The sequence below is a fragment of the Spinacia oleracea genome, chromosome 6 (assembly GCF_020520425.1).
Source record: "Spinacia oleracea cultivar Varoflay chromosome 6, BTI_SOV_V1, whole genome shotgun sequence".
NCBI classification, from domain to species: domain Eukaryota; kingdom Viridiplantae; phylum Streptophyta; class Magnoliopsida; order Caryophyllales; family Amaranthaceae; genus Spinacia; species Spinacia oleracea.
Window position 1 is genome coordinate 116,340,974 of NC_079492.1, and position 15,383 is coordinate 116,356,356.

At 36.2% G+C, this 15,383-nt stretch overlaps 1 protein-coding gene across 1 annotated transcript; it reads right to left on the reverse strand.

The window, feature by feature from the left end:
• Nucleotides 1-681: 681 nt before the first annotated feature.
• On the reverse strand, nt 682-11,144 carry LOC110797391 (B3 domain-containing transcription repressor VAL1). The gene is made up of 13 exons (XM_022002504.2): nt 10,802-11,144; nt 10,462-10,621; nt 9,129-9,210; nt 8,928-9,029; nt 6,870-7,531; nt 6,582-6,678; nt 6,303-6,477; nt 4,748-4,824; nt 4,242-4,667; nt 3,658-3,707; nt 3,121-3,234; nt 2,968-3,035; nt 682-1,873 (listed from the first exon to the last, which is right to left on the reverse strand). Exons 2-13 carry the CDS (start codon nt 10,572-10,574, stop codon nt 1,131-1,133), a joined length of 2,709 nt encoding a protein of 902 aa, XP_021858196.1. The 5' UTR covers nt 10,575-10,621; nt 10,802-11,144; the 3' UTR covers nt 682-1,130.
• Between the last annotated feature and the right edge of the window lie 4,239 nt (nt 11,145-15,383).

The window sequence follows — 15,383 nt, forward strand, 5'->3', positions numbered from 1 at the left end:
ATCCCACGAAAAATGAACATAGATACAATCAACGGAAGGAGATGAATAATAAATGCTTGTAATCAAATTTTCAAAATCAAACCCTAACTTAGAAGGATGTTGAAGACACAGTTTAGATGCAATTAACCATCAAATTAAACCCAGAAAAAGAAAAGCCATTAAACCCAAAAAAAGAAAAGCCATTAAACCCAAAAAAAGAAAAGTCAATCCTCCTATGATACAGAGCGCTGCGAAACAAAAAGGGGAAGAGAAAAATAAAGAGTACCAAATGCGAGAACCAGGTTGCCGACGACGTTTTGACGATGATCGGAGAACATGGGGAGATGAAAGTCAAGCGGACGAAGGATAGATGAGAGCTCTCATGGAGTGATGGAGGGGGAGGAAAATCCCAGACAGAGATTCACGCAAAGAAATTAATCAAGGATAAGGGAGAAGCAAAGGAGATGCACGACAATGTAAAAATGACTTAAGGGCGTTATAGTCCATGCACTATTATTAAGAATAAGACAAAAACGAAAACAAAGCACAAAATAAGGACATAATAGTAAAACCACTATTGCGTGAATAGTAAATAATGCTTGAGGCTTTATAAGTGTTAGGATTAGGAAATGATAAACTCTCTCATCTCAAAAAGGAAAATAAACCCGAGGTCCAAACGACTAAAATCTACAACTAACCAGATTCTAAAAAAAAAAAAAAAACAAAAAACATAATGAAAATTATAAACTTTGATTAATTACAAACACAAATCCTAATAAACTAAATATAGTGAATAAAATTTATTTAGTGCTTTTCTTACAATTGAGATGCTTCGTCTGCATCAATATCCCTGTATAATACACTGTTTGGAACACAGAATGGCACATACTACAGAGAGAGGTCAAAGTTGGCTCATAAAACTTGCAGTTTGACTCTCTCAAGTAAATAAATGTCCAACTCTCTTCCAACAAAAACCAAAAAAGAAAAGACTCTATTGCAATAACTTGACTATCTATCGATGTAATTGTAAAGTGTTGATGTTGTTGAAGAAAAGAAGCATCTAAAAAGTTACATGTGTACACTGCTTCGTAAGAACCAAAAGCCGATGGGGATTTACATACCAAATGTTGACTAAGGATGAGGTCGCTCTGCTAATCTAAAGCAGGCTTCTTGGAAGAGCCATCTCCATCAGCCTTGCATTGTTCCTGCTCCTTCACCACTGATACATGGCCTTCCTCCTTATTTAACAAACATTTATCAGCATAATCGCAGGCTTTTTGCAGCAAACAAGAATCAGTTTCCATTGGCTGCTTTCTTAGAAGATCTGAAAGCCCATTTGGCTTCATGTACATATCTAAAGGAGTAGTCGTAGCTGCTTGAGCGAGAGCCATAATGCCTATGCTTGATTGAGCATCTACTGCTGTTGCATCTTCTTCACGGATGGGGTGGCAATTCAAATCTATGTGACCCTTGCTACTGCTCTCTCCTTCTTCAGCTTGAACTTTTTCCAAATGATTTTTACTCGACATTACGTCATTTCCAGAAGCTTTCTTTAGGAGTTGGGGTCCTTTCATTTGCTGCTCATTGCTTTTTTGTTGTGCAATTTCAGCTTCTCTTTCACATTGGCGCTTCTTCTTGCGCATCATTAATGTTTTAAACCGACGTTTCACTGTCAAGCACACGTTGCATACACATGATGGTTTATGCTTGCCTTTTCCACTTGGGGGTTGAATGCACACAATGCAAGTACATCCAGGACGGTGTCTAGGATGCTTCGTAGTGGCTCCAGCAGATGGCTCTTCATTGTCCCCTAGGGCAGCCGTAGCCAGAGCATCTAGGCCAGAAGGCTCACCTCTTTGCTCAAGGCTTTCTGCACCTTTTCGCTTCTTGGAATCTGAAAAAGGAAAAGTCAAGTTTCACACTAGTCAATCAGTTGACCTGACACTGCAATACAAGAGCTCTATAAGCATGAGATTATGGAGCAATAAAGAAAAATATTGAATGATGCACAAGAGTCAAGACAGTAACAGTCCCATGGAAAAGCACTTCAGGGTAGTGTTAAAGCAAAATACAGCTCTCCGTAGTTTCATCAGTCCAGAGTCTTTGAAATCTCCATGTGCACTACAAACTTACAAGTGACTATTGTCCTGTGTCTTACTGAATAGCATAGTTCAACTTCATCCACGATTTCAGGCTCACATTATTACCTCAGTATGCCATACAAAATATGTAATTTAAGCAAAACTGCATTTGCAATATGAAGAAGAGGATCATCTAACGAAAGAAAGAACGATCAAGAGAGAAGAAAAGAAACAGGATAAATGGGAACGAGAAGTTGAAGTGAGGTTCATGGAGGCAGATGCAAATAAATTCAAACAAGAATACTGAGTACAAACAGCCCTTTTTTGAATTTATTTATGGATCACTAAACCCCTCAACAATTAAACCTTCTTGCCAAAGTTGCTGCCACCAACGTAAAGGACAATACTTGCAGAGGTTTGTCAGTTAGGGGGTGTCAGCCTGTCAGTGAGCTTGATGAGCCACTCATTGTCTCCTCACCCCTTCCTTCCTCCACTTTCCTATCACACTCCCTTCCCCAATTTCATATTCTAATGCCACCACCATTACGGCACCCTGAAAATATATCCCTAAAAAATCTATAAGGGAAGTCAACCAAAAAATATCAAATGGCTGACTTAACAATGAATATCTAAAAAGATTACCTTGCGATCCATGCAAGATAATAGACCTAGGTAAGCCATGCAAATCCTTCTCTTCCTGCTCCTCTCATTATTAGCATGCATGTGTGTCTGAATTTGTCCATGTATATGATGCATGCCCCACAGGATTCTTTAGCAAATATCTTTGCAATTATTTGAATATTATAATCCCCCGAAGGATCTTTAGACAGGGTAGTAAATAATGACTAAAAAAGCAAAACAAGGTGCAATGTGGAGTAATCCATAGAGAGAAATGCTTCTGACAAACCTTTGCTTCCTCTAATAACATTATCAAGTTCTTTTGGAATCATCACCTCCGGTGAAGAGCATGAAGACCTAAAAGGAAAATAGGAATGAGAGTAAACAGACCATCTCAACAGTATCCAATCAAATCTACTTTTATACTGAGCACAATGTAAACCTGGCAGAGTCCTGGAAATTCTCTGAACATGTCCATTTTGACGGCAGGAGAGCCTCTGTTGGCAATTTCCTCCACTTTGAACAATTATCACACTGAGCCCATTGGTCTTGCCCCCTGAATAAGTAAAAAGTTTGTCATTCTGCGCTTAAGAGATTGTGCATCTTCAACAAGTTTCAAGTATGAACAATATCACATGCCATATAAATTCAAATCATGAAGCATCTTTTTTAGCTTAATAGACTTTAAATTAACAGCAGAAGCTAATCTCAGGAAATATCATAAAAAACAAGGAAAATGAATTTTAGACTTCAGAATTCTATGACATAAGCAAAAACAAAACAAAAAACATTGATGTTCATGACTAACACAAAGCAAACCAGGTCCCAGAATTTGACATTTCAGTCTTAAGAGCAAAAAAACATATTGAAGAGCATTCAAGAAAGCAGCATTACAACTTAACAAATGAACATTAGAAAGAAACTATTGACACATATATTAAAGAGCAGGAAGTATAAAAAATATCAGAACAATACTTACCCAGAAAGTCGAGTGGTAAAGAATGTCTTCTTTCCAAAGACAGGGGGATCCTAAGTCACAAAAAAATAATGATAATCACAATCATGCACCTTCTACTCGATTTTTAAAATAGCATGTATTCCTGTACTGTCAGGTAATGCATAATGGCCTCATGCTTACTTTTGGGACCTTGTACCTCTTAGCTACAGAATAGGCGAGTACAAGACAAAGATAGAGGTATGTCCGATATTTTTCTAAATTACAGAAGTAGGAGTTCATGGTGTTAGATATAGGAATACGGACACATTGTGCATGATCTGATAATACAGGGTTGAGTCCCGCCCACCCCCCAACTTCTGAAAAAAGAAAAGAAAAATGGCCAACAAAGTAAATACAATGAATGGCATTATTGGCATATACTGGATTTTTAATAAGATTAAGATGATACCAGCAAATTAGCATGCTAAATATTTCACAAAGTAAACAAGAGGAGTGTGAGAGGGTTCAGAAGAGGACAAGAATTTCTGACATGCTAGTATACTGAATATGATGAGAAATATTTTTCCTAGAAGTTAAAATAACATAATATACTCATATTTACTTACACTATATTCTTCAAATTCAAAATCCTCAACCATGATGATGCTTGGGTTGACACTTGGTGGTGGACGAAGCATGTCCTGTGCCTCTTCCCATGTAAGTCTAAGCTCCATAGCATCCTCATTATGTAGTAGAAACCTCTTGCTTTTAGAACCAATGTTTCGCATTCTCTTCTTGTCGGATGATGGTTTAGGTTGCTCCAACACATCATCTTTCACCATGCTCTTCAGCTTCTCACTCTTGCCCCAAACAGTGTTCCCATTCACCAAATTTGACTGTTCAGGCAAAACACTTGGTTGATTATCTTTGGCACCTCCCATCGACTGTGGACCAAAATTATCATTTCTAGCAGGCAGGTTATCAGGCACATCAGGGTAGCAGCTTTCTCCATAAGCAGCACCATTAGGGTTTGCTGATGGTGTTTGGGGATCCTGGTATTTGAACAAGATATGAGCTAAAACCATGATTACAACTATGTGGACAAAAAGTGACAGGATTCAGACGGAAATACCTGCATTTCATGAGTATATGAAGCCTTACGAAATCCAATAACAAGTTTGCCTCCAGGATCTATCCGACTAAATGTAACTATAGAGAAGAAATGATAATTAGAGTAAGAATGTATGATGCATATTTGAAACAAGACTAGACACAACGAAAAAGGAAATTGAATAGCCAAAGTTCCATAGCAATCCATAAATACCCAGTCATTCACAAAGAACATAGTAACTTCAAGTTTTTGGGCCAGCACAGAAAGCTAAAAGTGTGTCAAAATTGTTAAGAAAAAAGGCTAAGATGGGAACGAGGTGTAACTGTATAAATCATACTCCCTCCATTCTTAATAACTTGAACACTTGAATTTTCAAGTTCAAAACTCGACAATTAACCATATTTTTTTTATTAATACAGTAGTACATAAAAAGACCATTTGTCGTGTGGAATCTTGTTGTATTTGTCACACTGTATTCCTAAAAGATTGACATTTTATAATTTTTATTAATACGGAATTCAAATTAATAGTCAAAGGTGAAAAAGAAGTACGGGAGTGTCGATCGTGAAAAAGAAAAAGTTAGAACTTATTCAAATGGAGGGAGTAATAAGATAACCAGTTGGTTGAGGATTGATATCCAACTAAGTATTGCCTACTTTGGATATTTTGTTCGCTAATCCTCAGCTTAAGAAAAAATCTGATCATCAAAGGACAACACTGGTCTACTGGATCTAGGAAGAAATGACAGGGACCACTAGACTAGAGAGGGTCAATAAAGAAGCAGTACCAGGAGTGTAGTTTAGGAGGGGTAACATGAAAAAAGGTTGGAAACAGAGGGGGTAATAAATAGTGAAATGGGAAAGCAAAGCCTAGAAATTTCTGCAGTTCAATAATTCGTGTTTCTCTCCCCTTTTTTGATTGATCTTAGAGAATCAACATGGAATGCTACACACAAGCGATTTGGATTATTTTAAACCATTCTTGATAATTAGAATGGAAATCTATGAAATAGAATAACAAATTAACAACAGGTATAAAGGCACAAAGTATGGTTTTAATGAACACGGCTGTGTGACAGAAACGCTTCCTAGAATTACAGTAAAGCTTCAATTCTCATCTAACAACTTGTTTTCAGCTACTTAATTTTAGAACTATCCAGCAAATTCAAAGCTACTTCGCCTCAGCTTAGATTTGCCAAAACCTTCAATCTGGTTTTCCAACTACTCCAATGCTCTTCCACTCTTATTAGGTTATTTAGCCACTTTCAGTCAGTAATAGGATCATCTGGTAGCCATTCATCTAGACAACCGTTAAACTCACTGAAACGGACGAATGCCCCATACAACTCAAAATCCTTCTATGTACGAAGTATCTAACAAATCTTCTGAAGATCCTGCACTGTTGAACAGCTTTTGCTCGAAAGCTACAGCAAAAATGCTGTGCCAACAAGGGGAAACACAAAGTATATCACTCAAAAGGTTGATTTAGTAGAGAAGATTTGAACACACAAGGATTTGCAACTATTCTATGTAGCAAAGTGATAGATATTCAAGCAACAGATAAGCTCAAGACATACCAGTATCGCCGGCTTGCAATTGCATTGACTGTATGCAAGGGGTTACACCTTCCAAAACATACATCCTACTATTATTGTTAGGCCAAAATCTAAACTGAAATGTCCACTCATTCCCCTTAATGTCCTGAATTTTCAAGGGAAGACCTTCGGACTGATTAATGGTAGGAAAATATGCCTGCATAAAAAAGGAACTCTAAACCAAGAAATTCTCTGCAGTAACTAAAGCCAGCTAATAAATCTGATCATGCTGAAAAATGCAGAATATGATAGGAAGCTTACTTCAGCACAAGCTTTTGGAAGGACCAAGCGGCCAATTCGGCTAGCATCACTAGCACTTAGAATCTTCTCAAAGAGTGGTACTATTGTAGTTTTCAAGCTAGAGGATAATGCGGTTAAGGTAAGAAACATACACAAAAGAGAAGAATACTAAATTGATTAAAACTATACTGTAAATTCTAAAAGAGACTAAAGGCAAAGAAAACGACAACTCATATCATTTTGAAAACGCATGCAATTGACCACAAACACTTGAGCACACACATTGAAGAACAAAATTATGAAGGATACTCTCCAGATAGCTTCTGCAACTCTTGGTCAGTGATTCTAGGCCAGTAACGCGGAAGCAATTGGTTCCGAAGCCTCCCTTCAGCGGGAGGTCTTGCCACCCGCATAGGAGAAAATGAACTTTTACTTGCATCAGAAACTTTAGCAGTATTAGTTTTTGGAGGCTTGGGCAAAATTTGGCGAGGCCTTTGCCCTGACTGAAAGAGGGGTGATCTACTATTTTCTCCTTCTTCAACCCCACCAGAAAAAGTAAGGCCAAAACTTGAGGTCTCTGAAGGCAAGCGCAAGCTTATATTCAGTGATGGCATATGTGATTCTTGCACATCCTTGACTCCTGTGTTTGGTTTATCTTCTTTTGGTGGAGCACAAAGGGTTGGCCCATTAATTGAGTGAGAAAATTTTGAAAAACCCAAGCCAGCAACTCCAATTGAGGAGGTTTTGGCCTCTGGTTTGATTTGCCCAAAAGGTCCATTAGTAAGATCAGGGGGGGACTGAGGCAAAAATCTAGAAACATTAGGCTCGATGATGTTTGCCAAACTAAAAAGATTCCCATTACTAATGACATTCGTTTCCAGCTTATTACTTAGCGGAGTGTTCTGCAGATCACCAGCATTACTGACCTTCCCTGAATTTTGAGCATCACCAGATATAACATCTCTCTTGACCTGCATTACAACATAGAAAGAAAAAACTTCAATTTAATATACTCAAGTATTTAATACTGCAACTCTTTTTCTTATCCAAACCGGGAAAAAAAAATGAAACTCTTAAACAATCCAACGAAATCACCATTGATATACTACCTCCACTCCTGAAAGTTTAGGCCTTGGAATATGTGTCCAAAGTATGAAAACTTTAACCGTAAATTCCCACTGTTATATACATCAAAACGTTATCATGTACGATCTTGTTAGATTGGTCTCGTTATATATTTTCAGAATATCAATTTTTTATAATTTTTTCATATACGGAATTGGATATGTTAGTGGTTAAATATTGAATTGGAGTCCGTGCAAATAGTAAGCGTAAAGAACATTAAGGAACGGAGGTAGTATGTTACAAGATCTAGTATATTGGAACCCGTGTAATAAAGTAATAAACCCCACTTAGAGGCACGTGAACCCCTCATTAACTATTTGGAGCTAACAAATAGTAAGAGCTGAAAACTAACAAAAAGGTTGTTTCTACTTTCTAGTTGACCGGTGTCTATGATCTGGTTTACAAAATTACAGCGATCATTTACTACTTCACAATAAGTATGAGGTGAAGTCACTACTAAGCCATTTTGAGATCATACATTATATTCCAAAAGTCAAAAGAACAGTAAACATTTCACTCCAGTGACATGACACCCCAAAAATCAACTGGTGATAGATAGGTGAGAAGAGCCTGACGCCCAACTCGCTATTAAAGGAAGGGGAAAGACTTCAGAACATATGGATGGCAAACCAGCATCTGACCATCGGTCCAAGAACCCATGCACTCAACTGCTAGTTTCCATATGATTAAACAGGCATAACCATTGTGGCCGGTTACTGACAGCAAAATCTTGGACAAATATCTAGAGAGAACCATCAAGGTAGAATCCTGTTGTGCTTTTTCATAGACGTTTTAACAACATACTTTTACAAATCGAGGATAAATTCCTTTTCAAATTAACTTCATCGTAGGCACATCACTGAGATGCAGAAAGCACTCATCTACCAGAACAACGTACCAGTCGCATCAGAAATAACGGTACATAGGCTATGTTTTGTTCGACTTATTTTGACTTATTTCAGACAAAACAAGTTCAGATAAGTTCATATAAGATAAGTTCAGAAAAAATGAATTTCTTTTATACATTTTCACCCACAAATAAGTTTTATTCAGACAAAATAAGTTTTCTTTAGATAAGATAAGTTAAGTTCAAATAAGTTCAGACAAAATAAGCCAAATAGAACGGAGCCTTATTCTACCGAGCACGATATACCTGGATGGTGATGGTCATTAGTATAAAACATTGCATCTTTAATCACAGTGGACTATCTAAGTCTTCAGTTAGGATCCAAGTGATCTTACCGAATGACAGACAGCACTTTTTGCACAGCTAATACACCATACACCACCAAAATCTTGAATGTCAATTAGTGGTACTGAAGCACAGCAGCCACAGTGGAGTCGCTGTAGCAAGAAATTACAAATTTACAACACAGTCAAATCAATAAGTTGCAGCAAGTAAACCTAATAAAAACTATGGGAAACCAGATAATAAGAAAGTACCTTGTTGCACAAACTACATTCTCTCCAACCAGTTTCCTCTGCATGATATGTATCACAGTAGACACGTTTCTCATAGGCAGATCTACCACATCAAAGTAATAGCAGTCAGAATTGCGAGTCCAGCATCAAATTTTAGTACTGTACTTCATATGATGTTATGCACCTCAAGATAAAAGCGAGTCAAGGTTTATCCTGAAAACCTAAGATATGCCATAATTAACACCATGGCCTATGAAGTTGAGTTCACCAGCAAATCCACAAAGATAAAAAGGAAAATAAAATAAAATTAGGAAGATAAGATTTAAAATAGGTGGTAGTTTACGTGAATATGACTTGGATTTTGGAACTAAAGAAACTAAAACTTTTGGATAGGCTGAAGCCACATATATCCAACCCTGGAGAGCCTAAACAATGGGAGGACTTGAAATTGTCATCCAACAGAAATGATATTGGCCAAGAATCTTAACAAATAGACACTAATGACATCATTGATCATACAAAGGCCCAAATTGCAAATTGCAATTACCTTAATGAACATGTCCCTTTTCTGCTTATATTTTTACCAATCCTCTATAGGGGGGCAAAAGAAAAGCAACAAAGGCTATGTTTGGTTGAGAGGAATATCATTTTCCAAGAAAATACTTTCCTATTTTCCTTTATCATTCTGGCTTGTAAAGGAAAGAAATCAATTATGTAGCTCTCAAATTTTTTTTTCTTCTAAAGTATGAAAGAGATTTTCTTACCTAAATATGAAATAAACTTTCCATACCATATTTTGTCTTCCTCTTTCGCTCCTCCCCTTCAACACTCTCTCCCCCAAAGTATTACTACTTTAACACAATCAAGTGATATTTTTTGTAGTTCCACTCATTTATAAAGTCACTCCCACTCCATAATGTACTACTGCCAAAATACTTTAGAAAAACTATAAACCTCAATCAGCACAGTCTCAACAGCAAATATCCAAATTTCACACCAATTATCAGTTTTAGCACTTACAATCACCTATACATCCTGAATGCTAAGGACACAATCCGGAATTCGAATAATGCCGCATACTCCCAATAGGCTATACTCAAATCTCTCTGAAGAGAACAAAGTAAAACACAAATTGTTCACAAGCAAAATACAAAAGACAGCAGCCAAATAATCCAGAATGTAAATGAATTGAATTGCTAAGGAATAACACAACACGAACTCGACACAAACACAAAATCAAGTAATCAACACACTAAGACATGAATTGAATTGCTTCAAAAGTAGACACATCAATGCAAAAAAGAGACAGTAATTCAATTAATAAAGAAAATGAAAGATAGAAAAATGGAATTACCCGCAATTGTAGCACAGATCGGCAATTTCACCAGATTTCAATTGCCAAGCTTTCTTCCATTGGACTGTAGTCTTCGCCCCACAAGACGTGTTCATGCAAATTCTCGACCCCATTTTAAGTTTCAAAAACCCCAAAAACACTAAAACCACAACAATTCAATCTGCAATAGTAAAGATTAAATCTTTAAATTAAGAACCACTCTGCACCATTAAATCTCATGCATACAAAAACCCATAAACCCGAATTAAATGAAATCAATTGAACCCACTTACTTAATAATCCAAATATTAACCATGTCAACGTGAAAAACAGAAGAATTGAAGAAATTAATCAACTTTACCGTCTTAATCGGAGTAACCCTTCACTGTGACATTCAAGTAGAGTCAAAGTAGAGCAATCATAATCTCCCAATTCAAAAATTATATATAATTTAATAATAATTCGATGAGATTGGACTGAATCTGGGTCGTTAAATTACAAAAACAAGTGAAAAAATGAAGATCCGACTACAATTTTAATGAATTTAGGAGAGAGAGAATTAAAGAAATGAGTAACAACAGCAAAGAGGGTAAGGGGAGACGAACTAGAGAAGAGAGAGAAAGCGTGGTGTGCATGCAAATTGCAAACAAACGAGAAGGGTTATTAATTTATACTTATACTATAGTTTTATACTAATAAATAATAATAATAAATTAAATAAATAATAATGTTGAATGTGATTAATATTATAATTGAAAATTAAGCAAGAAATCAAAACCCCATCTACAACAAAAGAAGAAACAAAGATTTCAACCTCAAGAAAAATTGCATGCACGATTGCACGACACAAACAATTACCTTAGTTGTTTTAGGAGAGACAAAGAGGACTTTGTTAGACTTGTTCACTTTACTACTACCAGAGTGGATGGGATCTAAAAGCCAAACTATATTTTTTTTTTTTTTTTAATGTTGTTTGAATTAGTCAAGCCATTTTTGTTTTTGGGTGTTTATTTGGGTCTTATGGTTAAGCATGTTTTGTGTATAAAAGTGAAAAGAAAAGGTACCGTTATAGATCCATAAATACATAGGTCATCTCGTCGTGGTTGTAATTGTACTCCGTATTAGCTAGGATTTGTTTGACACGACACAAAAGTTTTAAAAAGTGATGTGAATTCAACGTAATTAGAGTTTAGAAATGTGGTAAAAGATGGATATTCTGCCAAATTCAGTTGATTAGCTTTCTCAAAACATCTTTATTCCTTGAATAATTGAATATACGACATATAGTGCAATAACTTTTAAATCGTAATGTTTCCTTTTATTTTACCGATTATATGAAAGATATATATGTGTGTGAAAATTTTAGATCATATGTGGCGTGTGAGGCGCGAAGTAACCAACAAACGATTCTTTGAAAACATATTTGTGCCTTTGTATTATGTATACACGAGATATTTATGTTTTCTTGCATATTTGTATTTTCCGAATCTTAATAAATTTAAACGAGTTACATGTCAGGGCGGAATACCCAAGAAGCGATTACTCAATTTGAATGCATAGTTGTACAATTTTGTAAACATGAGATATTTGTTTCTTTCTACGTACTAGGTACATAACTACATTTTTTTTTTTGAAAGGTAAGATGAATCATACATTAAGAGTCCCTCCGCTCGAGGGTCACTCCTAAGTAATCACTATAGAGAATAGAAAACAACTGCGGGTTATTGCAAGGATCTATATACATTTTGTCACTGATTATTTTGAAGGAAATATGTCCTTGTTCTAAGTTTATATTTAATGCAAAATCTAATAAATGCAGTTCTGTATTAATCAAACAAGTTAATTATTCAGTGAGATCAAGGGATGTGAATGCCTAACTAGAGGCCGCTTCAATTCAAGTGGAATTAATAATATTTACGCAATAACTTACTCTTGACTGAACCTGTAGGGGCACACAAATGGTGCGTGAACGGATCAAGTATTTAGATGAATGTAATATTCAGTAAATACTCAAATGATGGATAATCGAAAATGATGGATGTTGGTTTCAGTGGGCGTTAAACAAACCATCAAAAGGCAAAATTAAATACCAGAATATTTGTCTGAAACGAAGATATTGCCGGAAACAGAAATATGGTCTGTATCGGAAATGGAAATATTACCATAATCGAAAATATTGTTTGAAACGGAAATATTGCCGAAAATGGAAATATTATGGGAATAAGAAATATTTTCTGAATCGAAAATATTACCAGAATCGGAAATATTGTTCGAATCGGAAATATTGCCGAAAATGGAAATATTGTTGGAATAGGAAATATTTTCCGAATCGAAAATATTACCGGAATCGGAAAAACAAAGGTCCCAAGCTACAGCGCATGGGCCAACACAAGCCAACCCAGGGCCAGCGCTAGGCCAGGGCCCATGGGCCAGCGCCACGAGGCCTACGCACAAGGAAGCCCCCATCACAAGTAGTGCAGCGTCAACCCGCAGGCAAGAAGGTCAGCGGGAGCACGTAGGGGCCAGCCCGGCGCGCATGGGCCTTGTGCCAAGGCCTGGCAGCCGCAGTTTCTTAGGCGCCAAGTAACTTGCTATGCAAGTTGCTTGGGACATAAGCAACCGGTCTTTGTTGAGATTTGGATTCTAAGTATTAGATTCCTAATCTAACTAAACTTACTTGTTGCCTAAGTCATCCCTAATTCCAGTATCCTAATCCTAATACAACTAGGTTAAGGGGATTCTAGAATATCCCGTACACTATAAGTATGACCCTAGGGTGAAATATTTATAACATACAATTCATACATCACACAATACCACACGTATGACTCACAGATCCAGAGAGAATTGTGAATTTGCTAATCACCTGAAAGTGAGATCCAAAAATCCTAAATACCTTATATTGAGATTCTAGTTGGTCGAATTCAAAGCGGATCCGAACGTGTTGTGGACTATTTACGAAGGGGCTATATTTGGAGCTTTAGACTAGTTCTTGTTCGGTTCGGGAGCATCTAAGGGAAGACACGCATCACATAGTATGTATTCCTAAATTATGCTAATTTATTTTGTGATTTACTTAGATTCTGGCAATTATGGGTTTTCAGCATATCAATTAGATTATTCATAACCTAACATTGGTATCACGAGCCTCTTGTATAATTGCATAATCAATTAAAACATGGATAAAAAATTATAAATTTGCAAAGAATCAAAGGGGTGAATTGATTTGGCGGTAATTAATTGCAAATTCTATGCGATTATTTAATTATATGTTCGCAGGAATTTCGGCAGTTTTGTCAATAATCATCGGAATCTTATGATTTTATATTGAATTGCGCATGTAAACGATGCTTTAAATTTTGACATAATTACTATTTTTGGCCGAACGCAGAATTCCCAAATTCAAAGCATAACTATGACTTTTCAGAGGTTTTAGTTTTTCGAGTGCAAAATTTATGATTTATAACGATGTTAAATTAATATTTGTGAACCTTGTGTGTAAATATTAATTTAATAATTGCCCTACTGCATATGATTAACAATTTTAAGATTCAAAATTCGTTAATTATGCTACCTAATTTAAAATTATAATTAATTTGTTGAATTTTTGAATAAATTAGTTTTTTATTCCATTTTTCATAATTAATTAGTAATTTAATTGGGATCTAATGAATTAAAATACCACCTAAAATTGTTAAAGGTTGAAACATTAAAATTTTATGAACCCTAAATTTAACCCCTGAAATTCATGTAATCGGAAATTATGTGATTAATAAATTTTCGATTTTTCGCCTAAATTCATGAAACTTATACAATTTATTTATTTTTCAGGAATTATGAAAATTATAAAAGTTTTGATTTTTATAAATTATTATACGTTCACGAACTTGTGTGCATGAGCAAAACCGCAAGGTCAAGCAAGTGAAGCGCCCCTGGGCGCTGCAGCATTGGTGCGGGTCTGCAGCGACGAGCAAGGGATCTCATTGCTCGCACGATGCTAAGGCAGTGTGCAATAAGAATTAGACGCGCACGGCAAGAAAGCAAAGCTTATGTGCCGTGTGTGCGAGTGTGCGAGTGTGCGTGTGAATGGGCGAGCAGCAGCCCCTGCTGTGCAGCAATGCCAGCGCTGGCGACGAGCCAAGCGCGCACAGGGATGGGCGTATGTGTCGTGGCTTCGTGCCAGCGCACACAACCCTATGTGCTATTGTTGTTTCCTTGTTCGAGCAAGCATGGCTTGCTAGCACATCGTGCACATGGCACCATCGCTTCGTGCCATTGTGTGCTTTGTGCGTTCGTTTTTTATTTTCCGATGAGCGAAGTTTTTAATTTTCCATTGATCGACGAACTTAATTAATTTTATTTTCGTGCTTATAATTTTTCTCGGAATTTAATTTATTAGTTTAGTTATTATGACATACAAATTAGTAAAGCATATAATTCTTGGTTTTAGTGGGAGCTTTTGTTCATGATTCATTAAATCCTTGATTAGGTCCTTATTTCCTTAGGTTTGACAACTTGATTAAAACTAATAAGGTCAAATAATTGGTAGATTCTTGAGCCTTAGTTAGTTGACGCAAATATTATGTGATGTGTTTTTCTGCTAACTTGATAAGTGGGACATTCTTTGATAAATGAATGGGTGAATGGTATATATTGTATATATATTGTTTTTCAGGATGCAGAAAGTGACAAGTATGGCCCAAATAGGATAGAAAATATGGTACGCGAACCATTAATTTGAATGTAAAATATGGACTAAAGTACCATAAGTTTTTATTTAAATACGGTCTAATTAAGCACCATTAGCATGGTGTAATAATTATAATTTTGCAATTCCGATTTGATGAAAATGGAGCCTCGTATATTGAAGTTCAAGAACAAATGTTCAATTCCATTTTCAAGACGGAGTTTGAAGTTAAAGCTTCACGATGAAGTCGGGTCAT

Bases quoted from the DNA above. Each gene is read 5' to 3' on its own strand.
- LOC110797391 (XM_022002504.2), bottom strand. From the start codon at position 10,574: ATGGGGTCGAGAATTTGCATGAACACGTCTTGTGGGGCGAAGACTACA. The intron at 7,532-8,927 runs GTAAGATCACTT...GTTGTAATGCAG, and splicing joins AAAGTGCTGTCTGTCATTCG to GTCAAGAGAGATGTTATATC. The intron at 4,825-6,302 runs GTATGTCTTGAG...TCTTCTCTATAG, and splicing joins ATTGCAAGCCGGCGATACTG to TTACATTTAGTCGGATAGAT.